At 39.1% G+C, this 24,423-nt stretch overlaps 1 protein-coding gene and 1 long non-coding RNA gene across 7 annotated transcripts in view; one reads left to right on the forward strand and one right to left on the reverse strand.

Annotated features, from left to right (window-relative positions):
- NREP (neuronal regeneration related protein) lies at positions 1–22,534 on the reverse strand. Of its 3 annotated transcripts, none has more exons than XM_066987990.1 (5): positions 22,397–22,534; positions 21,698–21,745; positions 20,186–20,240; positions 5,640–5,711; positions 1–1,680 (listed from the first exon to the last, which is right to left on the reverse strand). In XM_066987990.1, the coding sequence occupies exons 3-5, from the start codon at positions 20,186–20,188 to the stop codon at positions 1,558–1,560; spliced, it is 198 nt and encodes a 65-aa protein (XP_066844091.1). In that variant the 5' UTR covers positions 20,189–20,240; positions 21,698–21,745; positions 22,397–22,534; the 3' UTR covers positions 1–1,557. The 3 variants fall into 3 exon arrangements, with proteins under 3 accessions (XP_066844091.1, XP_066844090.1, XP_047908127.1); XM_066987989.1 differs by lacking the exon at positions 22,397–22,534 and adding an exon at positions 22,073–22,248; XM_048052170.2 differs by lacking the exon at positions 22,397–22,534 and adding an exon at positions 21,849–21,998.
- The window catches only part of LOC106042349 (uncharacterized), a 7,540-nt gene continuing 5,545 nt past the window's right edge, over positions 22,429–24,423 (forward strand). For 2 of the 4 annotated variants that reach the window (XR_007159455.2, XR_001211061.3), the window contains exons 1-2: positions 22,677–23,067; positions 23,296–23,482. This is a non-coding gene — a long non-coding RNA (uncharacterized lncRNA). The other 2 variants (XR_010827558.1, XR_010827559.1) reach the window with 2 other exon arrangements.

Genomic DNA, 24,423 nt, shown 5'->3' on the forward strand with positions numbered 1-24,423 from the left:
TACCCTTACAGCTTGCATATTTATTGAACAAATCCTACTAAAATAGCTAAAATACATTGGGTACTGGTAGTGCATTATTAAAGATCACATTGTTACAAAAGCCTGCATTTTCAGCAGTACACAACTGCAACTATACATAAATGCCACAACTGCTGAATATTATTTGTTGCTCTATATACAGCATAGTAGACATATCTAATCTATTGGAAAATAAAATGTACAATAAAAGAGATACTGAAAGAGGGAAAAGGAAAGAAATCTAGGAAGTGCAGTGCATGCATTGGTATTTAACAGTCAGAAGCTAAAACAGTTCAGAACAAGGCCTGCCCTGTGAAAGGAAGAGCTAAAAGACAGAATTATATAAAAAATTAAGGTGGGCTTTCAGACTGTGTCTAACACAACAACATCCCATGAATAGATGATACTGTTTAGTTTTGTGTTTTGTATTGTTTTGTATTGATAGTATTCTGGGAGCAAGAACAAAAATGTAAAATCCACATGTTGACAGTACTGTGGGAATGTACTCTTTCCCCTTTAGGACTTCACCTCTCAGGAATTTGCTGTATGTTTCTTACAATATCCCCTATATTATTGATTTGAAGAGGACATTAAAACTTGTCCATCTTTCAAAAAGGCATTAGAAAATAATAAAACTCAAAACATTTTGAGAGGTTGGTTAAAAATTATTGCTTGTCTTTCTCCCATTTAAGTGGATAGGAGTCAGAAAGGAGATTTTACGTAAATTACAGTTTTGTGATTGCTCCCACTATAACTGCATGTTTGTGAGTGGACCCTGACAGGGAATCAGTTTCTCACTTGTACACTATAAGTAGTTACTCACCTACGGCACTGAATAAGAAAGCCACACTGAAGACACAAGTAAACAAGTCAGTCCAGTCTAAAGAACAACATTCAGAAAAACAAAGTACCAACACCTTCTCAGAACATGGAAATAAAAAATAACTCCATCAGAGCTACCTTGCCAAGGAGCATATTTAAAGTCCAAAATAGCACCATTCATCAGTGTCTCAAATCCCGTGGCAGCATCACAATCACTTACCACAAGGAAACCATGAGTTTCATACTACTTCTATACATCAAAAGAGTACATGGATAAAATATAGAGATATACAGACAATCGATGAAAATAAACTACTAGGCTTGTTACATCTAAATGAAAAAAAGGGGGACTCTCAGCCTCTGCAAAAAGCAGTTAGGGATGGTGGAAATGGAGAGAGCAGTTTACCGGTTGCATGTGAGCAATGGAGTTTGAGTAGTGGAAGACATTGCTGTGGTAGAACCAGGCCTGAGGGCCCACCTGTAATGTTTGTAAACATGGATTCACAGTGTGAAATTCTGAGAGCTTTCGCTTGAGTCAGAATGTTAAAACCTAGTTTTATGGTACACATTTGTCCACTGTTATTCTCTAAAGCAAGGCTCAGAGTCCCATAGTTTCTTCTTACACTTGATGATTTACACAGAAACAATTCCCAATATATGACACCATGACCTCATCAAACCCATACACCATATGTAATACAAATGGAAAAATCATGATTAAAAAGAGTAGAGGTAAATTTTGGTGAAATGGTGTCCATAGCCATTTACAGGAGCCCGGCACGCTCCTTCCACCTCATTTTTCTTCTTGCGGTTTACTTCCTTCGAGATGGGAAGACATTCCTGTGAAGAGGAAAAAGAGCATTAGCAGGGCTTCTTTGAAGTGAGCCTGGTGTGTTCTCCCTGCTCATGTCCTAACATTTCCATCACGCCCTAGCTTTAGTTCAGAAGTAAACATCTACTAAACACAGCATAATCAACAGTAAATACTAATGCCAAAGAGTGGGAAAGATTGTTCTAATGCCAGCATCTGAGGAAAAGCCTCTACGTGGGGCTGAGCAAGTGTGCCCTGGCAGCAAAAGTGTAAAAGAGTTGGGTCAACAACGGTTCTCCACTAGGGACTTTGGCCACTTGTTGCAGATGGGGAGACCCAATCAAGGTTACAGGGGAAGAAGCTATAGAGTGACAACTCTTTCCACAGCTCACTGTCAATTGTACATCCCTATACTATTCAACATGATTTTTCTTGCGCTCAACAAACCAAGGAATTGTTGTGCCCTTTGAAGTAGCTGAGACTGCCCGGAAGATGTTGCCTGTGCAGTAGTTCTGGCATACAGATATGGCCAACAATGAGCAATTATCTGTTCTGCATGCAAGCAGCAGAGAATCCAGACACAGTGTCTCAGTATCGTGAATGCAAAGCTCACGGCCACAGACCAACAGATGGCACCGAGCCCCTTTGAAAACATAACTCAGAACTGGCATGGGCAAGAAAAACATTAATGTTCATGGTTCTGTCTATCTACCAACATGTACTACATCTACATCTACTTTGCTCACTTGCTCTTAAACCCTAAGCTCCATTTTGTGGCTCCAACTGGACTCCCAACATAAAAGTGCGTCTGAGTTAGGAAAGATCATCTCATTATTGAGAGAACTTTTTGCAATTTAGACCACTGATCTTTTGAACAACTTACATCTTTAGCCTCTAGCGTACATTAATAAGAAACTTTCCTACAGTACTTTATGGAAAAGAGCACTTATTCCTACTGGCGCTTCAAAGGCTATGTAGTGCATCACCGTGGTCTCTCAGAAAGTAAGGAAATTGTTTGCCATGATAGCCATCTACGTCAGAGATGGTTTTGTTCACCATACTTAATCATTCACTAGTTGAAGACTATGCCTATTCAGCAGAGCTATTAAATACATGTTTCAGTTTAAGCCTCAATGGGAGGCCTAAAGACTATGAATATGATTAAAATACTTTTCTGCTGCTATGTCACTATAGTATCTTAAACTAAAAGAATGTGTTTAGCTAGTAATGCACTGTAAGTTATTGAAAATTCCTCGTGTGTGTGTGTGTTTAAGAGATTGTAATTGTAAAGGTGTTTTGTTGATTTTATTGCTACGGACAAGTTCGTCAAATAAGATCACTTTTTCTGAAACTTTTTTAAAGAAATTGAAGTTATCTTCTTCAAGTTCAATTTTTCTGATGGAAGGGTTCTGAATTAGAAACTGAACAAACACCAGTCTCACAACTACCAAGAAAGAGAAATTTCCAGGGTCTTCTCCTTTCCTGGCTCTTCAGATCCATGATTTTTACTGGCACGTCCATATTTGCTACATTTACTTGCACTAAGAACGAAGCCACGCACTTTGCACTAAGAATGAAGCTTTCCCACTGTATTTACCACAATTCTGTTTTCAGGAACACACCTGCCTCCATGGTTCTGCACTGCATACAGTCAGGAGCTGTTTTCAGTCTAAAATCCTTTCCTAGGGGCAAACAGTGCCCTCTCCTATAGGGGCACCAGAAACTAAGAAACTGGGCAGATTTCAGTCAGCACACACGCAGGACTCTCCAAGTTGGCTATAGAAGTGTTGGAAACATACTTTGCCTTTGCTACAGCTAAACTGGGGGTTTTGCAAGAGACATCATTTCAAAGTTAGAAAGTAATGTTTAAATTTTAGTTACTATACAAACATTTTCTCTCACAGGACTCCAGAAAATTCCATCCTTGTGATATTTTTGCTTTTTTTGTTGACTAAATTTGCTACGTGTGTATCATTACAGGATACGAGAAGAAAACTAGAAACTTGTGCATGCAAACAGGCACACCACACAGACCAAAGGTCTGGGCAAATTTCCAAAAGCATTGTGTTGGGCAGTTCCTTTTCAGCTGTGAAAACAATCTTAGTCCTGAAATTCTGCCATACAATCATAAGATAAAAGTCCCATATGACCCTTCTAAGGTCTGGAAGTAAGTTGTCTTTATCCTTTTATATTTGTTAGTTGCATGAGGGGGGAAAAAAAAAAAGAAAAAAAAAACATTTATCTGAAATTAAGATTTTCAGAAAATTTATTGATTTTAGTTTAGCCTTTCAGTAGTTCTATCTATTTAGGATTAAAAGTGAGTATACAAAATGTTGAGCTGAAGAAGGACTGAGCAGTTTCTGCAGTTTTCTCCAACAATTATCCCTCATTAATTTTATAAGCCTCATGAAAAATAATTAGATTCCAAAGACATTGAGTTTGTGTTAAGGCTGATACTCTGCTGGAAACTGGATTTTGTGCAGCTAATATTTAAGTTGATGGTGAAACTTAATTGTGAAGTTTGGAGCTAGTTCTAAATTCTGCTCCTTCTAAACATATGCCAAATATGTTCTGAAGAATTACATAAAAGCTAGAATAAATGCATGTTATTTAAAAAGCAGGAGTGCTTTTTAAAAGCATTTAAAAAAGCATAATATTTTTGACTACTTCAGAAACAATTATGCCTTTCGATGATTTTTTTAAAAGATATGCACGATATAAAAACATGTCTTTTCAGAAACCCAATATAATGCAGCTTTGATACCAAATATGCTGCACATAATTCACAGCTTTTTTTCCTGTGATTTAGGAACAACTCTGAATAACGATGAATGAAAACTCACTAAAAGCTGCTAACTTAAAATTTCAATAAAAATAATCCAGTTAACATACAGCTGTTTAATAAAATTAGTAAATTTATTTAATATAAATATTACCGTATGCAGCACAGTTATCTTAATCTGGCATTGCTATCAACTTATTCAGATGAACTTTTAAAATACTTTGAATGTTACGAGTGCGAGTACAGCCATATATGTTAATTTAAATAATTCAAATTCAAATGAATCAGCTCAGTTATGAATTTTAGAACTTCCTTTATAAGGAAAAACTATGCAAAATACAGCATTACCCAGATGGAATAGCAGAATTTTGTTAACACGGAGCTGAAGTCTAGATAGTAATTGAAATTTAATCAAAACAGTTTTCCATGTTCTCTCTCATTTGCTTACCTGCCATTTTTTTGCCAGACTTTGAGTCATCAATCAATGAGAATATGTGAATAAAACATGTATATTCTGTAGTTCTGAGCCAACAGTTCTATTTTCCTATTCAAATTTCATATCCAATTTGGGATTTATGAAACCAGCAATGGTAACAAAAATCTTATCAATCTTGTCTGATAATCCACATCTTCTGCATTTATGTTGGGGTACTTATCTCTTTGTCAAACTCAAAATAAAAATGTTCTGTACGCTTGTTACTTAAGCCAAAGCACAAAACTGCACAAAAGAAAAATAACAAAAATCTCCCCTTCCCTCCCGCTGCATTATCATTGACCTTTTCCTCTGTATTGGTAAGTGAATACTGCCAAAATCAAGCATTCAAAACCCAGATGTCAAGCTTGAAAAATCATGAGACAGTCTTAAGAAATTTGAGCTCCTGAAAATTAGCATGTTTTCTTTCTGGTATGTAGCCAGCAAGAGTCCATGTTTTCTGCAAGCCTGAAGGCTAAAAACATAATTTTAAAATGAAAGCTGAAATCCTCACTTAACTGCTTGGCTCATGGAGCCAAGGCTTCAAGAAAAACAGAATACCATGAGACTCGTGATGAAATCATGAGAGCTGGCTACTCTCTTGAAACAGTCATAAAATAAAATCCATTGAACTTTCAGTGTTTTGTGGCTTGTTTTCGTTTTGTTCTGTTTTCCCCAGAAAACTTTCATCTTAGTTAAGCATTAGGTGAGATTAATAACATAAATAACTTTACCTCTGGAAATCCCCCATCCCCTTGGCTGGTTGGGAAGATTGTCTGGATAATAGTTGACCTTGGCTGATTAACCTGTAGTGACATAAATACATACAATTTCTTACTAAAAAAAAGAGACATTCATTAAATGTAATCAAATGGTGTTCATATGACAAACCACATTACTAAAACCAAAATTCAAATGTCAGCTGAGCTTGGTCCAGAGACCTAGCTGTGTTTTACACTCAGTACATTTTTGAGTACCCATGACAACAAGATTTGTCCCTTGAGTATTTCAACCATTTTGCATATTGTAATCTGTATTCTATAGGCATTTTTAAAAGTGCATAGGATGTATGTTTTTTATATGACCTTTACACAGTATCTTTAAGAAATTCAGTATTCAGTCTGTTACCATTAAACTGACTGAGGATATTGTGAGACATCTAACCTCCCCACTCTCTTCTGCCAAGACTCACTGGCAAAAGATTATTTAATGAAGATGATTACCTTTGCTGGTGACTGCAGGAGACAAGGAGAACACGCCTTTGATACACCTTTCACACCAAACTGTGAACTGGAATTCATTGCTTTCTAAGTACATTGAGAATTGATTGCTATAATCCTATGATTGCATCCTGTATCTTACACTTTAAAGAGACTTTTACACTTTAAAGGAACACATTATAGAAGATGTAAGATAAATGAGCTGGCAGCAGGATTTAATGGTGCCGGACTGTGGCTGCTCTGGTGGCAGAGCTTCCTAAGCAAACATAGGATAAATTGTTTGGCCTGATTTATCCTGCCTGAGACTCTCAGGAATAAGCCCACTTCTCCTAGGCCCTGTATGCAGTGAAGAGGTTCACTCATCAGAAAATGGGTGAGATCCAAAGCAGTGGGCAGCTGGAATGAATACTAACCTACCATGAATCTGAGCTGGAAACCTCCAGTGCTTTAGTTTCTCAGCTTCAGGATGAGGATCAGAACATATTTCCATCTCACTCATTAAGCTCTGAAGTGGTCAGGTAGGAGTTGTGTACAACACTGAAGATCTTAAATTTGTTTTCCTGCTGGGTCTCCCTGCTGGGCCTTTGGTTTTAAGAATTCAACTCTTTCTGCACAATGCCTGAACATCAAGCTGTTTCAGGCTGAACATTATAAATTACAACATTCAAACTTGTTTGTATTTTGGGAATAAAAACTTGCCTTGTAACTGAAATTCCTTGTGGATACGCTATACTCACCTGCTTGTCACTGTATTTATATTGAAACATGAGAAATGTTTTCTTTTCTGTGGAGTTGCACGTTGATTGTTAGCTATCACAACTGGACTAGACATAGCTTGGAGAAATTACCTGCAGATTACTTAAATCATCTTTCAAAGAAAAAATCCTGAACTCTACTGTAAGGTAGGAAATAGAGGAGGGACATGTAAAGCACAGAGCCTAAGACAGTGCCTGCTATGATATACTCTCCCATTATTTTCCACAGTACAAAAAAGAGTGCTGCCTACTAATTAAAGCATCAGGATTTATCTCATATTTATGACTACTGTATGATCTCAAAAAAGCCAGTTAAGCTCTCTGACTATGGCTGACATAGGATAACTACTACACATCACAGAGCGCTCTGTGAATTCATCAGCTAACGTTCACCCTGAATCTCTGAGACACTCTAATGAGAGACAACAAGTAAGCTCTGAGTGCTCCCGTTGATATGTATAATCACTGACTACGTATCCTGTACCTATGCCCTGATTTTATTTATGTAGCCATATTCTTCGTATGAAAGCTCATGATGTAAACCAGCAGCAGGGCATGCATGTTTAAACAGGCAAGTACATAAAAATGCATATTTTTCTATAGAAGGAAGGAATAAGCAACAAAATACATTATTCATTATGATGAGTATGAGCTTGTACATTTTCCAAGGAGTCTGAGATGGATTCAGGTTAGCCCATAAATCTTGTAATCCCTAGTAGCAATTTAATAGAAATAAAATAACACCTGCAATTAAATGACAAAAAAAAAAAAAGAAAGAAAAAGTAGTCTCTAGACTTAAATTATTAAGAACGTGGAAGAGCTGCAGTTTTGAGGGTGGGATATTGGGATGGGGCAGTGGGAGAAAGATGTAAACTGTAAGATATAGTAACTATGCTCCAGGGTTTAAAACAAACAAACAAATAAATAAATAAGCAAAAAACCACAGCCCCTACCCCACCCCAGCTATCTTTCACATTAATTTCCTCCATGGAGAAAATACTTAGTAATGTCCTACTCTCTTAATACCTTCTCCAAAAGCAACTTCTGTGGCCACCATTGGTAGATAAAAATCCCATGAACCTACTCCATGTGCAGTAACTGCTCTGCTGTAATTGCACTTAATTTCTAAACTGGGCAGCAAAAGGACTTTCAGTACCCACATCAGAACAATGCCAAGAGGCTGTGGAGTCATGGCTTGGATGCTGGCTAAGGGGGGGAAGTTTCTGGAATGGAAAAATAAAATGCCAGTGTGGAAAAGTCCACTTAGGACTTCATATAATCCACAAGGATTAAAAGAGAACAAAACAAAACAAAAAAAAACACAACCAAAAAAAACCATCTTGATGTCTTGCCATGTTATGGGCTTTATAAAATGCAGGAACGTCTTAGATGTTCAAATATACTGATAGCTATGGTGCTATAAATGCACAGCAAGAACTTTAAGTCAATTACAGCAATTCAAAACAACTGATATTAGCATTGCAAGATGATCTATAGAGAAAAAAAAGTGCAAAGCAATGCTCCAACAGAGTAGGATGTAAGGCTTACAGCATTCCAGCTGTTAGCATGAAGCAAACACTTCTAGATAAATGCTTTCATTGATACACACCATATTTTCATTTCTTAGTACTTCCTGTGTGACTATTATGAGAGTACAGGCTTGGCTTAAAAAGCAAAAATATCAGGATTTAGAAAAGAATTACTGAACTTTAGGATGGACTGAAAACTGAAGTTACTGCAAGTCTAGACAATACATAACAGCAGTATGATGAGTGAAACTGATAGCCTCACTCTTTGATTCTCATTAAGGAAAAAATGAAGCTAGTAAACTACATCCATAAATTGTCAGATTGGATCACCCCTAAACATCTGACTAACAGCCTTGGAAGCAATCCTTCCTGGCAGAGAATGTGATACACAAAACCATTCACTCACACTTTGAGAAGTCAGGAGAAAAGAAACCCACTGATCTGCGATATGCTGTTTGAGGCAGTGTTCTACAATAACAAGCAGTTCTGCCCAAAAAATTGAGGCCAACTTTAAATAAGGAGTTATGAGCTGTAAAGAATATGCTTTCAATTCTTCAGTCTCTATTTTCTTGAAAATCTATGAAATTAATAAAATAAAAAAAAGAAAGGTGGAGGAAAATAAATTCATGGTCTATTTACTGGCTATTACCTCAGAACTACTTACTGCTACTCCTTTACAAAAACAGAAGGATGTCTCAGAGCGGGCTCTTCTTTTCTCCTCTGCTGAACAAACCAAGAATCCTCTTGTTGTTAGTGCAAAGGTTCCATCTAACCAGCACTTCAAAATTTAAACATCTATTCTTCCATTTTGAGCCGCTACCACTAGTCTTGTCATAAAGTTTTGTCTTAAGAGTTAGAGCAATGGAGCAAAAACTTCTGCCCATCTTCAAAACAAACATGAACTTTGAAACAGAGCTGCACAAAATCTACTGTATCAGTCCCGGTACAATACTAAAATGAATTTCTTACTACCCACTCTTCATTCCTACACATTAAGAGCATCTTTTAAATATTCAGAAGAATCCATCAAGAGAAAGGTACAGATTTAAGACATTCTAAACTTAGTACAGTGAGCACAGTGAGCACAGTCCTATTAAGCATTTCTAAGTTTTTTTTTATGGTTAAGAAACAAAGAAGAAAGCCCCCAGAGTTACTTTTCTATCCTTTTTTTTTTTTCTTTTAACATGGGCCCCAACTAAATTGCTGTTCATCAAGTCTTACTCAAGACCCACAGAACTGCAATTCAACTGCAGTCTAAATCTCAAACCTGAACCTTAACAGAGAAAATCAACCACTCTGAGTGCAGCAGCAATCATCTTTTGAGAAGTTTCAGCTAACTTGTCATATAAATCAATTTGGGGGATGGGCTGCGGAGGAAGGTTACGAAAAGAACACTGCAAATACCTAACCTCTAGTAATTCTGTGCTAGTTTACCTAGGAAAAAAAAAAAAAAAGAAAGAAAAGAAAAACGAAAAAGGAAAAAGAAAGGAAAATCTTTACTAGACGGGTTAGCAGTCTTCCCTCAGACACAAATGGCCATGAGCTAAGGAACAGGGGAGTAAAATGCTAGATATATGTGTTGAAGAGAAGGAAAGAAAGTGGCATTACACCTCTTTCATGGCATGCTCTTCCCCACTGCAGCACTAACTTTGCATTTGTGCTGAGGGCCCTGTGCGTCTGCAGTGCATGACCCACCACAGAGAAAGCACATCCTCCTTCCGTGCTCCCCTGGCAACAGGCCTTATAGCTGGAGAGCAACACCTCATTTCTGTACCTATATGTCTGTAAAGTAGTTCAGGGATTTTTCATCACGATTGCTCTGTGTTGCCATGACACAAATCAACAGTAGTAGGGCACCCAGAAGAAAAGTTGTAGATTATTTCCTTTCTGCCTGCTCTCAGCACAACCACAAGGTGTCTAGCAGATTTTCTTCCCCAATTGAGTCTTGATGCACTTCCTATTGAAAAAAAAAGAAAAAAAAAGAAAAAAAAAAGAACAAGAGCATAGTTGCCTGCTAAGTTTCAACAGTTATTACTTTGCACTTTCTTAAGATTCTTAGTTACCAGCTGGTTTGAGCTATAGTGACTTTCCCCAGCATATTCTACCACGCACTTTTCAATACCCCAAATGACTCCCACTGCAGTAAATATTCTTTATAACCAACAGCCCACCATCACCATCCAGGTGTGTAAACAGACCCTTCACTAAAAATCTCACTGCATTGCTGCTTGGATATCAAATAAATCATCCTGTTAAAGAACTAATAAATTTTAAACAAAACTGGAAGGAAAGCTCTTACTAGGATCAAAGCATGTTTTATCACTTGCTGCAGTGCAAGACGTAAACTAATGCTCCCATCTGCAGTCATTTATTTTTAACACTGTGAGGGGAACATCATGAGAGCAAATGATATTAATGTCCACCATGTTCCAAACCTAGCATGCAAGATTCAATACATATAGCAAATGTCAGCTGAATGGTTGCTGCTTCTCATGAGTTTAGCTGGGTGGCAGCCTGCTGCCAATCACGTTCATCCTCAGCATCTTCCTGAATGCCAGGACATCAAGAGCACTCATCATTCCTTCTCATTTCAAAACTAAGTCAGTGAAATTTCAACAAAACTTTCTGTGTGTGTGTTCGTGTATTTAAGAAGCTGTAGTCTCAATCAAATAGGATGCTGCTGTCTTGATAGGCTGATTCTAAAACAGCATCAGTGAGGAAGCTTTCTGTACTCAGTTATCAGAAACCATAACCTTCCCTGGTTAAAATGTAACTTTATGACCTTAACTGATTCAAAAATACTTTGAACAAATGGCTGAGTAGGTTTGAGGTCTCTCAGTTTTGTGTACTTGATTGCTTTTTCTGCGTGGCTCTGCATCACAAGTCTGAATTTCTAGTTGAGGTACAGCAACAGTTATCCCAACAGGTTACTTATTACCTGTCTTTGCATCTTCAATATACTGTCAGGGCAGCAGGTTTTCCTAGCAATTATGCTTTCCACTTCAGTGACATACCATGAGCATTCAAGAACTCAGTGGAAAAAGAAGAAAAAAGAAAAAGAAAGGAAGAAAGAAAAGGGGCGGGGGGGGGGGGGGGGGATTATAATCATTTCACACATCTTCCCCACAGCAAATAAATAAATGATAGATAAATGGTAGATAAATGGTTTGAGAGAACTGATGAACAGGCATACGATCAGTCTCCTCCTAACTGGGATTAATCCAAGTAGCCTACCTTTCAGAGTAGACTTGAGCTGCCCGTTAAAGTAACAATTAACACATACCAGTATATTGGCAGAACACGGCAAGACACCTGTACACCTGAATTTGCCTTTAACTTTGCATCAGCATCCTTTTCTGGCACTGACTTTCCATGGGGAAGATATAATTGCTTCTTTTTATTCCTCCCCATCTGATGACTCAAACTCACAACCACATAGAGATGAAAAAGCCTAAATGAGACAAGTATGCTTTTCCTTGCATCCCCTCTCCATGCTGTACATGAATTAGCAAGTTTATTCATTAAGGGTTTTTTTGGAGTCCTTGTTCATCACTTCTTCAATTTCTGTCAGTTTTAGAGAACTAGATGTCATCTGCTCCTTTCCTACACAACATAAAGAAATGACCTTGGAAGTAACTTTCCTACATTTTAACTATAAAACTTATCATATAAACACATCTTCATTGTTTCTTTTATTGCTCTTAAAGCTTGTATTCTTCGGGTTACGCTGAAGTGTTTGCTTCTATCTAGCCTCCTACACTCGCTCTTCATCATCAGCTTCTTCAGAGAAGTCACACCTGTCTTCATCTATATTACACAGTTTGCATCTTTAAATATCTACTTACAGCATGCCATGACATATAAAAGACAACTATCTGAGCGACTGTACAAAATTTACTGAAACGCGTACTTTTAAGATTATTGTGCTTTATTGCAGCAGGGCCTCTTGCTGCAGGAAAGGATACTGGTAGAGCCTAAGTTCTCTGAGCAAGCATGTTTTGCTACCAAGAGGTCTCTTACCTGACTACTGGCCTCCAAAACTGAGCAAGTATGGTGTTGAGGAGGGGAAAAACACAAGCTAATCCAGATTGAGTATATAGTTAGCACGTTCCTGACAAATACTTTAGCTGGTAAGAGCCCCTCAACAGAAACGTTAGCAGTCTTCTGGTATACATGACTGAATGAGGTTAGTTATAGAAAACAGTTCATTCTTCCCTTGAGAGAAATCCTCCCCACACCATCTGAGTGTAACACAGTTTTTAGGCAGAAAGAATTTGGACTTTTCTGTATTAGTTAGGATGAATCTAGTTTGTGTGCTACAAGTGCTCTCATGCTGCTCTTTTTCCTCATTAAGCATGTAAAAACCATTGCAAAGCATTGTTAATATTTACCACGCATATGAAGAGTAAGAGAAAAAAAATCAAGTGGTACATTGTGAATGCTGTCATAAACACTCATCCAACTTCTGACTGAATTCATGAATTTAACAAAGATATTCATTACCACAGTACCACACTCCTCAAAAGGAAAAGAAACGCAATTATTCCAGAATAAGAAACAAATGTATACTATATTGAAAGTTCCACTGGCTGATAAAAAAAGCTGTAAACTACTTTATTCCACCAGTAAATTTCAGTACATGGGGCTCTAGAACTACAAAACATTACAGAAATCAAATAACAAAACAAGCCCTCCAGAAAACCAAACTCCAAAACCTGTTCAACCCAACACCTTTTCTTCTTGTTTGCCTGTGTGCAATAATGGTAGCTTTTGTTACTTTACTTAATATAGACACAGAAAAACATCAGTAACAGGTGTGAATATTAAAATAGTATCTGAATTTTCAGTCAATTATCTGTGACTTCATCATTTGCTCTTCAAGAGCAATCAGGTAATGATTTAATTAGCAACTATATGTATCTATACTTAAAGGTAACTGCAGAAGCAGATGCACAACCAAGTCTCCTGTTATAGAGTTAGGTAAACACAAAGCATGGCAGCAAAATTCAGGATCGAAGTCTGCATGCTTAAGTTCTTCAGTAACGTCATATCCAATACTGACAAATCACTGGAGCAATAGAGGAGGTGAAAAAAGAAGAAAAAAACAAACATGGTCACAGACTGACTAGAAGTCCATTTAGCTCAGTTTTCTCACTGCATCAAGTTTTGATCCTAAGGATCCTGGGAAAGACCAGCAAGAACAGTGGCCAGTATAGCAATCCTGAGGAAAGAACAAAAACAGAGAAAGCCAACAACACTGCTTCTCCTTATGGCCTCCCAGTTCCCTCCTTCCAATTTTGGGTTATACAAAATGTATACACCAAGCTAAATCCCAAAGCATGTGCTATTATTTAATTTCCTATAAATTTTCTAGTTTAATGTACCTTCAGAAGACTTAATACACTGCTCTGGACTAACACTTGTTTTTGGTTTGATTTGGTTTGTTTGTTTGTTTAATTTTGCTTACATTTCTCACACATACCAGAAAGATGACTAGGATATCACAGTGACATACTCCAAGAGGCGGCAAGATCACCGCCTCTGCCGACCACTTTCCTGTAGAGGCCAGCAGGGAAAACCTTTTCCCTCACGAGATACCAAACCCTTTCCCAAACAGTGTATTTCAGGCAAGTATTAAAAGTCACAGTAATAACCCTGGAAATGAGAGACAGAACCACTCTGTATAGCCAGTACTTACCTTATTAAAATAGATATAATGGTCATCTCGTATTGTAACAGGTGCTTGAAAGCATTATGGTACATTTACCTGCACAGTCAGTCTATTACCAGCATTGAACATAGCTTAAATGATAACCCAAACATAAAAACACAACTAAAATTGTATCATATATGTCACATAGGTTGTATATAATAAAATACCCAAGGTTTCTGTGATTTATCTAATCTCAAGAGACACGAAAAAAATCTTTTTATGCCAAGTATTGTTTCTGGTTTTTGTTTATGTTATCCTATATAATTACTTAGCTGAGAAATTAAAGGCAATAAAATTTACCATTATTTCCACAGGCTTTTATTCTGCCACCAGGAAGAGTTATTGAACTCATTTCTTTCATGATAGACATGTATCACATATATAATCACATTAAAATAAAGGCAGATTTCTTCATCTCTAACTTAATATTTTTGAGCAGCTATATGATGCAAATGTGTGCTTTCTTAACATCAATGTTTTAAGAATTAAGGAGTTCTTTCTGATAATGCACATATTAAGTCAAAGCTTATACCACCTTCGGTAAGAGTATACAAATTCCTTTGAACTTTTTAAACTTCTTCCCACACAGGTAAGCTATGCAAGTAGACAGACAATAACATTAGTGTTAACAAAATTAATCTTTTCTTCCTGCAGGATGAGTAAATGCTACCTGCTCTGAGTTTGTTTTGTTGTTGTTGTTTTGTTTGTTTTAATGCACTGTTTACAGAAGGAAACATCAGGAAGCCTCACAGGAACATCTACGGAGGGAATCATTCAGAAGTGCTACAGAGAATTTGCCAGAAAAGCAGACTAAATTGAATGTAATGTAACAGTCAATGATTCATAGTATCATTCTACATTAAACATTTGAAAAGAACATTTTTGTATCTTTCCAGATTGCACCCTCAACCAATACTGTTTAATCAGGTATCAGAGTGAATAAATATTTGCAATAAAAACAAAAAACAAATATTTAAAAATATTTTTATTAAAAAGTCGTGTCCCAGTCAATGATATTAACTAAATTATTTTTTATGAAGGTGCTCTGAGGCTACTAGACACAGTGTCTCTCCCCTCTCTTTAGCCGTACATACAATGACCAGATTTCAGGTGGAAGGTAGCAGGATTCTGATTGAAATAAATAAATACATAATTATTGGTGATGGCTTTTGATCTCAAGACTTAAAAATCAGTGTCATGACTGTGTAGTATTACAAGGTGTATATGAATTATTTCTGATTTTCCAAGATTTCAGCCTGTGTGAAAAAAAGCTCAGTAAGTTTGTCCTGGACAAAGTAGTAGTTAAACTTCCAATTCCATGTGAAAAAACACTGTTTTGTTCAGATACAGTGCATAGTTACAAAATTTTAGCACCTACAGTGTGCATGGTTGTGACTGCAGAGAAACAGAGGTACAGAGAGCCTTTGTTTTTGACTGTGCATATGACTTGTACAACTGAAATATCCACAGTATCTGCTTTGTACAAAAATTACTTTCTTAAACTCCATTTCAAATTGTTCTAGCCATAATCAAGTAAAGGTGCTTGTTCTGCACAGTGGAACAGCTGACTTAACAAAAATATTGCAAAAAGTGAGTTTTTATTTCTGCTTATTTATTTTGTAAGGTGGCAAGCATTTGATTCTAAGTTTTCAGAAATGAAGTAACGTTGGGCAAATTGCATCAAATGCATTCTTCACACACAGTACATAAGCATAATAAAAATGCACAATATACACATTCACGTGGCCAAAACTGCTGAACTGTCATCTATCTCAATTACTTCTCTTGACCTTGAACAAGTTCTGCCCATGACTACATGAGAACAGAACTGGATCTGATACAGTCCTACAGCTCCTCTGCAGTTCTAAACTACCATTGAGACCGTTTCTGTTCCGGACTCGGCAATAAACAACAAAGCAGAGTAAGTTTTTTCATGCCAGACCAGGAGTTACATTTGCCCAGTGTGTATCTAGAATCAGGCTGGATGTAATGTCTCATCCTGGTATTTCATTCTTACTCCTCAGAGAGTATGAAGGGTACTTAATAATGCCTGTCTCTGCTAGACCAGTCCCAGGCTCCATTTTCCACAAACAATTCAAAAGTTACAAACAATTGTTTCAACTGAAGTCATTTTATAGACATAGGAAATCACAGAATGTGTGAAGGTATCTGCATATAACTCACTGGAAAAATGTCCATAATGGATAAGTTTGGATTAAATCTTAAATACAAGCTTTCCCTCATAAATATCTTCACCTAACTTACATGATATTATACATTTCCCTACAAACTGCAAAAAAAGAAAAGGGACGGTGTTTTTTTACCTTTCTTCCAAATGCACGCTACCATTTATTTCTCCCTGAGTTAATGACGAAAGGCTTTTTCCCCATGAGTTTTTCTCTCCAAGAAGCCATCGCTCAATTTTTTCTCCTTTTTCTTTTTTTTTTTCCCCAACTAAGACTGAGAATGGAAATGATAGAACAACCTCAAAACTGATCAGACAAGGATATGCTATGCTAATTCTTCAGCCCAAATGACCTCTGTCAACTGCAGTGGTAGTAGGGGAAAAGGACACATATGAGTGATTTAGAAGGGAAAAACAAAAACAAACAAACAAGACCATACTGTGAAGTGTCTAAAAGGCTTTTGTAATCCTTTGTAATTTCTTTCTTTAAAAGCAAATAATTTACCAGGGTCAGGGAGGAGATGAAAAGGGAAAAAGGGGGGGGGAAAAGGGGGGGGGAAAAGGGGGGGGGAAAAGGGGGGGGGAAAAGGGGGGGGGAAAAGGGGGGGGGAAAAGGGGGGGGGAAAAGGGGGGGGGAAAAGGGGGGGGGGAAAAGGGGGGGGGAAAAGGGGGGGGGAAAAGGGGGGGGGAAAAGGGGGGGGGAAAAGGGGGGGGGAAAAGGGGGGGGGAAAAGGGGGGGGGAAAAGGGGGGGGGAAAAGGGGGGGGGAAAAGGGGGGGGGAAAAGGGGGGGGGAAAAGGGGGGGGGGAAAAGGGGGGGGGAAAAGGGGGGGAAAGGGAAAAACCCTCTGCTGGTTTTGCTAGAATTCTTCGAGGTCACAGAAAACTGGACTTAAGACTTCCCTACTCTCAGTCTTCTGACAATATCCTTTACTTCAATGACTGAATCACATAGCTTTTTGGGTGGTTTTTTTTGTTGTTGTTTCTTGTTTTCTTTTTTCTTTTTTTGTTAGAAACCTTGTTTTTTCTCAGTTTGCACTAAAATCTAATTGCTTATGTTATGACATGCAGCATTTTCCATGAAGATAGTATATTGAAATTCTACTATTCCAAATAAAAATAGCATTTAAAATCACCTCAGGACTTTACACACTGCAAATAAATACAAAAGATTCCTTTTTGCCTTTAGGTGAGCACTTCGTAAGCAAATACTACACAAGTAAGGACAGATCCTTAAATGTCAGGTATTCTTGTGTAAGACAGGTCAAAATGTCCATGAGTTAAAATTATAATATTAATATACAGTATACTCTTTTGATTTTTTATTTCTCTTTGAATTATTATGTTAACATAATACAGCTCCAAGAAAGATTAATTAATTAGGTATGAGGAAATCATAATTCCTGCCTAGGAACAGGAGAAGCAACATTGAAAACCAACCCTCTAAGTTGATTGCTTTTACTCCTAAGCAGTTTAAGACATAGTTTATGGAATTAGAACATCAAGAAAGTGAGAAGATAATACAGTGAAGTTGCACAAACAATTAATTTGTTTTCACTCAACAAGTTAATTCTGATCACTCTTAATTGATCACTGTAACATTCTGGTCACTGTAAGCTTAACTAAGTAGTTAACGCACCTTCAGTTTACCTGGGGAATAAGCATTTTTTTCCCATTTTTTCAAGTTCAGTTCAACCTGATGAAATGGAACAGCTAAATTCTCACTGAGCAGTGAAAGCAGAATAGAACCCTTGCATATGCTCTTATATCAAAAACAAAGTAAGCACTTTTGTAATTATTTTGGTGTAGAAAGTACTGACATGCAAAGAATTTACCTGCAAATTAGAATGGCTGAAAAGACACTTGGAATAAATACAGGAACTATGCCAAAGACAAGTGTGTCCACTGCTGCAAGGAAAGTGTGTCAGTGATCTCACTTCACATTACATTCAGTGTTATTGTGTCAAAAGTGAAAGAAAGAAAGAAAGAAAAATAAAAAGGTGGCAGTAGGTGAAGAGATCCTGCCAAGTATCCCATCTTAAGCAACTTTTTAAGTTGGAGCAAAACCTAGTCTTTCCTACATTGAAATTCTCATCAACAGTCACAAACAGGTATAATTAGGTATTTTCATAACAAATACAAAACTTCTCAAAAACAGCCAAATCAGATTTTGATTTATGTCATACTGCAAAAACAAGAGGTGTGTACCCACCCCACTAAACAGTTGGGTAATTTCATTTTATTTTCTCCACGGAGATAGTCCTAACTTGTATTTTATGTTCTGGCCTGGAGGCTGGCTTTACAAAATTGATTTCACTGACTGCTAGAGGAATCTTGCTAGATTTATAGAACCATCTGCTGGTAAAAATCAGAGGCTATTTTATGCTTAACAAAACTTAAAATAATCTTTTGTTCCATAGATAGGCATATATTGCACATAACAGCCTTCATGCCATCTCAAAATGTGGGCTGATTGTCACCTTAGTGTTGGTAGGAAAACAGTTGCCTTATCCAGTATACCACAGTTGTGTGAACAGAATGTATTTCAACATGATTTCTATTCACAGCTTAAGTGAATCATTTCCCTTTTAATTCCCCACCCCCAACTATTCATTTATATACAGATGAGCAAAGCGCTTTGATGAAAGTAGGTTCCAGAATAGACAAAAACTCCAGAATTTGCAAGTTTATTTTTGCAGATGGGAATGATATAAAACAAGGAGCCAGAAAGAAAAAAGCCTTTACAACAGATTACATATTTTCTTATTTTAAACATCCTTTGCTTCATCCCTCCTCCCCCGTGCAAAAACAACTCCAGAGACCCAGACAAGTATAACATAATTAATGCAATTAATTTAACCCAATCTCAATATGTCCTTAAGAAACTCATACTTTGGAAAATAATTTGTGCTCGTTGTACACCTTACTCAATGCTACTTCAGACAAGGAAGGAAATTAACATATTTTTGACTATGATAGTATTGCATACTAGTGGCACTCAAAATATATCATACTTATGTCAATATATGTATTCACTGATAGCTGCATCAAGAATGCTCCATGACTGCAGAGCATCTAATTTAATTCTGCCTGTTTTACCTATTTTTCTGTAAAAAAGAATTTTCTTTGTCCTGCTGTTTCTGAGACACTAAGACATTCTTGGGGAAAACCATATTTAGAGAATGTTTAGAAACATAACATGTTCCATCCTTAACTTTATACATTTGTCAGCAGAAGTATGTCAGTATGGGCTTTACCCAGTAAAAATATAAGCACAATTAGCACTGAAGCAAATGGATAATTATTGGATACTGTTCATTAAATATATTCCTACTAAGCGCCTGCAAGTTCAGCTAGGCTGAGGCCTAGCCTTTTTTTTTTTTTTCTGGAACAGATTTGTATCACAAAGAAAAGCTATCCTTCTGAAACAAATACCAACGAATAAGAAAAATTAGTTTGCATCTTATGTACCTCCCTGACAGAGAGTAACATTAAATCTGCTTCATTTACTATGTGCAATGACCTATTTCTTCTTTTTGGGGGTAGAGTGAAATTACTGGATATTGTTTTGTCTGCATGTTTTCCTGCATATGTTATGATGTGTATTTTCCACAGTAACCTAAATATTTATTGTTTCAATTAAATAAGCCTTACTGCACAAAGAGGGATTTCAGATTTTTATTCAAAAAATGCAAGGAAACCAAAGATTCAACATCCGGAGGTTTTCAGGGTACATCAATCATTGCATGGCAAATCCCCAAAACCTCAAAGCACGTCTTATAGAGGTCATATTTATAATTTGATATTGGGGATGAGGAAAGAAGGCTTGTATTTATCAATATATATATATTGATTCTTTGCTAAAACAACTAATTCTTACCATTTTTAGACTGTAAGGTCTTGGGACTGCAGCTTCTCTCAGGTAGCACAAGGATCTGAAAACAATTAAAAAATAAAAAATGAAAATGAATATCATTCAAACTGTCATAATACTTAAAAAGATTTTTTTTCTCCAGCATAACTGCGAGTGATCCAAGCATAATCCTCAGTGGTTAAGATTAAAGTCATGCAAATCATTCTAACCACATGTACGCTTATATAGCATGCTTCTCTGCACTTCAGTGGTCTGTAGGCTTAAATATACGACAAAGGAATCCCTGGTACCTAGATTTGCAAAACCCTATGCTATTCTTAGCACTTGGTACATCTCTGAAGAGCACTATACCTAATGGTTAACACACCCAAAAATCAGTCAAGGGGACAAAAATCTGTCATGCTATGCTTATTGTCAAGGTGGTCCATTGTTCCCAGGCATATGACAAAGTGTGGTTTTTTTTTGCAATCAAGAAACAAGTATGACAGTGTTAGGCTTTCACAACGTAATGGCCCAGAGAGTAGGTATTTTTGGAAATGGCACTGCATTACATAACCTTCACTTTTGTCTCTCTCTCTATTCCACACACAAATGCACACACCTATTTTAAATAGTGAGGAAAAAAGAGTAGGTCCTACCTCTTTCAAACGGTTCTTTAAATTACTGCTTTCTTAATTGAGTGAAATTGTAGCACACCTCCTTTACCAGTTTTCATACAGTGACAAAAATTAAAGTTCTCTTCTATTGATTATGTATTTCTTACCTATAGTGTGTATGTATGAAATGCAATTAGGTATGAGTCATATGTTTGCACACAAACACATACATACATACTGGATATAAAACTGCAAACTCATATACCTATAAATGGACATAGAAACGTTTGAAAGAAAGCACATCATGAAATGCACACCAAAATACGTTTGTTTTTGTTTTGTTTTGTTTTTTTCCTCTCTCTAAAGAACCACCCAAAATTTAACTGCTGCACATGCAAAAATGCAGAAGGCTGTTGCAAGAATGACTGCTTTCTAAAAATAAACCCCAGCAGCCTGAGAGGAATCCAGTGTCAGGGCGGAGAAGAGGGAGATTCGTTTTACAAGGGAGAAGAAAAGAGACGAAAAACCAATCCTAGAGCCTCGCATGCATGCTAAAAATTTTAAGTGCATTAGGTTTAAAAATGCATTTTGGTGGTTTTGGAGTACAAAAACGAAAAAAAAAAGAAAACAGTTTTATAAAAACGCTCCTCATCTCCCCTTGCATGTGTGCACAAAAATCCCCAGCCTAGAAATCCAGCCTTAAAGCATAAAGACAAAGAGTTAAATATATATAACTGCACGTTTTCTCATCTTCTTTTAAAAAAGCCTGTTTGGAAACGTGCACCGAGAGGGGGGAAGGCAAGCTGCAGCAAAGTCCAGCTAAGGGCAAAAGGAAATGAAAAGAAACAAAGAAAGAGAGAGAGAATTAATTTTAAAAAAAAAATCAAATAAAATTCTGTGGATTGGAATTGCATATACTTACAGACAAAAGCCCCCGCTCCCTGCTCACTTTCTGTCCTTTCTACATGATCTGAAACACAAATGTGGATTAAAAAAGGGCAGCATGCTACAGAGGGAATTTATAGTTGGGGGAGTGGAGAGAGGGTAGGGGGTGTGGGGAAGAATGACTGCACCTCTTCCAAAGTGCAGCCTTGGAGAAAAAGGGGTGGGGGTGGCTGGGGGAAAGTCTCTCTCGCTCTCCCTCTCCCTCTCGGGCTGGGTTTTGGTTGCCAGCGCTGGTTTATATTGAACAATGAGCTAATTCTGATGGCAGCTGGCTGGCCGCCAGCTCTGCCTCCCCCCACCCCCCCACACCCCCCGTCCCCTCCTTACACACACACGCTCCCCCCCTGCCTACCCGCCTCCCCCCCTCGCCCTCTGCTGCAGCGCCAGACTGCTTAGTCTGCAATAATCCGCAGCCCCGCGTCCCCCCTTCGCCGTCTGGCAACTGGGGCCAGCGACCGCCCCGACGACGGCCACGGCCGGCGCCGCCGCCGCGGGCAGCGTAGAGGGACACCGCCGCCGCCCCCCGAGGCTGCGCTGAGGGGAGCGGCGGCCGTTGGTGCGCGGCCGTTAGTGCCCCCCCTCCCCTCACTCCAACCGTTCCCTCCCTTCAGCGCGGCGCCCTGCCAACGGCTCGGGGGGGGGGCGGGAGGGAGGGAGGGAGGGAGCAGGCACATACTGTAATAATAACCCTGCAGCAGCAAAGGGCATCTGAGGAGAAGGGGAGGGAGACGAAGGCGGTCGCCCGCCCGCCGCTGTGCCTGTCTGAGAGGAAAGAAAATGGTGGGCGGGGAGGAGGGGGCGCCGCGCCGGGCGGGGAACGGAGCGGGGCAGGCGGCGGCCGGCAGCAGGTGCGTGCGGATCCGGCGGCGGGGCTGAGCCCCCTTCCAGCCCCGGTCCCTTCCAGAGCCGGGGCTGCGGCTCTGCGGCTCTCTCCCAGTCAGGAGCCGCAGGTGCGCCGAGGCTCGGCTGAGGAGTGGCGGCCGGGGGCGTGAGGTGCTGGCCCAGGCAGCCAGCGTGCTGCTTCTTTGCCCCCCCCCCGCGTCCATGAGGGGGTAACGCAGCCAGGTGGCACCTCACAGGTGTGCCAGTGCACCGACGGTTTGCTCAGGGTCTGCTGAGGGTTGCGGGAGCTTTGCGAGGTCCCGCGTTATCGTAAGTGGCCCCAGTTGTGCTTGTAAGGGGCAGAGAGTGAGAAACAAGCAGCCAAGGGAAGTACAGCATGGTGGCTCAACACACTACACAAAGACTCCCACTGCGAAGGCACCAGGAGCAGTGTAGACATAGCACAGTGAAAGAAAGATGATGTGCTGCTGCATAGTGTCACTCCATAAAATGCTACATAGGGAGGTATGATTAAATAAATAAATAGAGAAACAAGTGCTAAGAACTGGATTCTGTTACCCTGCAGCTTTTGTAGTTACCTTCCTCAAGGTTAAAATGTCTGAGGCAAAGTAGGTTGAAATGGTTTGAAATTACACATGCTGCAGGCTAATAGAAAATTCAGCTTTCTCTTTTTGGCCTTAGGTTTTGAACAACTAACTTTGTTTTTCGAATCCACTTTTATTAACTCCCCAGGAAACCGCATTTTTCAGTGGTCCACAAAGGATTTCTATTTGTTGAGTGAAATCAGCTTGATAGCATGTCCCTGCAGCTCCCTCATCAGCTACTGCATCACTGGGAATGCTTGCAAGCCTACCAGAAGATCAGGCAACTAGAAGGGAGGAATGTGGGACTCAAGCAGCCTCTGATATTCAAACCTATGGTAAGCTGTGATAGTAATTCAAACTTCAGTGCATCAGGATCAGACTGTTAGCCACTTAGGGCACGTTGCTACATCATGTAATTATTCCATTTCCTGGAACAAATTTCCTCAAAGAAATCAGAGAGTATCTTTCATCCCCTCTTCTTTCTGCTGGACGTTACATAACCTGCTGGCACCACTCCGTTGGCACACACGACTGGACTTCAGTCACAGCCACTCCTGAGACCTTTTCACCAGCTAGTTTTTGCTCCCTTCACTACCTCTGCTCAGAGGTGGGTATCTGTGATGTCTCTTCCTTACAAGGAGGGCCAGGTCCACGTTCTTCTCTTCTGTTTGGACGCATGCCACACTCAGACCTCTTCTCTGCTGTTGTCAGTTCTGAGTATGGACTGTGCCCGCTCCCTCCAGTTGGAGGCTGAGCAGGTCTCTGTGCCCATGCACTCCCTCTGAAGCCTGGCTGAATTCTAGCTTTTAATAACAACGAGCTTGATACCAGGTAACTGAGCTCAGCCACCTTCTTCCTGACAGCGTGGGGCCACTGCCAAACCCCATATGGCCTTCTTCACTTGCACCTCTTTTACCATTCGTACGTTCTCAGGACATGTTGCCAGCTGCCAACAGCCTTGCCAACAGTTCCGCAAGCACTGCCTTGCACACAACCCACAGCACTTGCTTCTTTGATTTGACCCAGCTCACAGCCCTGTGCTTCCCGGCAAGATATGTGTAGTAAGGTGTTTGTGGCTTCCCCAGCCCAGAGTGGCAGCTGTGAAGGCACTCTCAGAAGTTTAGCCCACAGGTCCCAGTCTCCCAAGCAGCTTTGGCTATTCTCTCTCCTCTTTCTTGCCCCCTGTCTTTGCTGCAGGATAATAACATACAAAGACACACAGCAGAAAGCTAGAGAGAGCAAATTTCAGACACAGTCAGTCAGTTAGTTTTTATTA

Source organism: Anser cygnoides, chromosome Z (genome assembly GCF_040182565.1).
Source record: "Anser cygnoides isolate HZ-2024a breed goose chromosome Z, Taihu_goose_T2T_genome, whole genome shotgun sequence".
Lineage (NCBI taxonomy): Eukaryota > Metazoa > Chordata > Aves > Anseriformes > Anatidae > Anser > Anser cygnoides.

Excerpts from the sequence above, each read along its gene's own strand:
- NREP (XM_066987990.1), bottom strand. Across the intron at positions 1,681-5,639 it reads GGGATGGGGGATTTCCAGAG|GAATGTCTTCCCATCTCGAA; the intron begins GTAAAGTTATTT and ends TCCTCTTCACAG.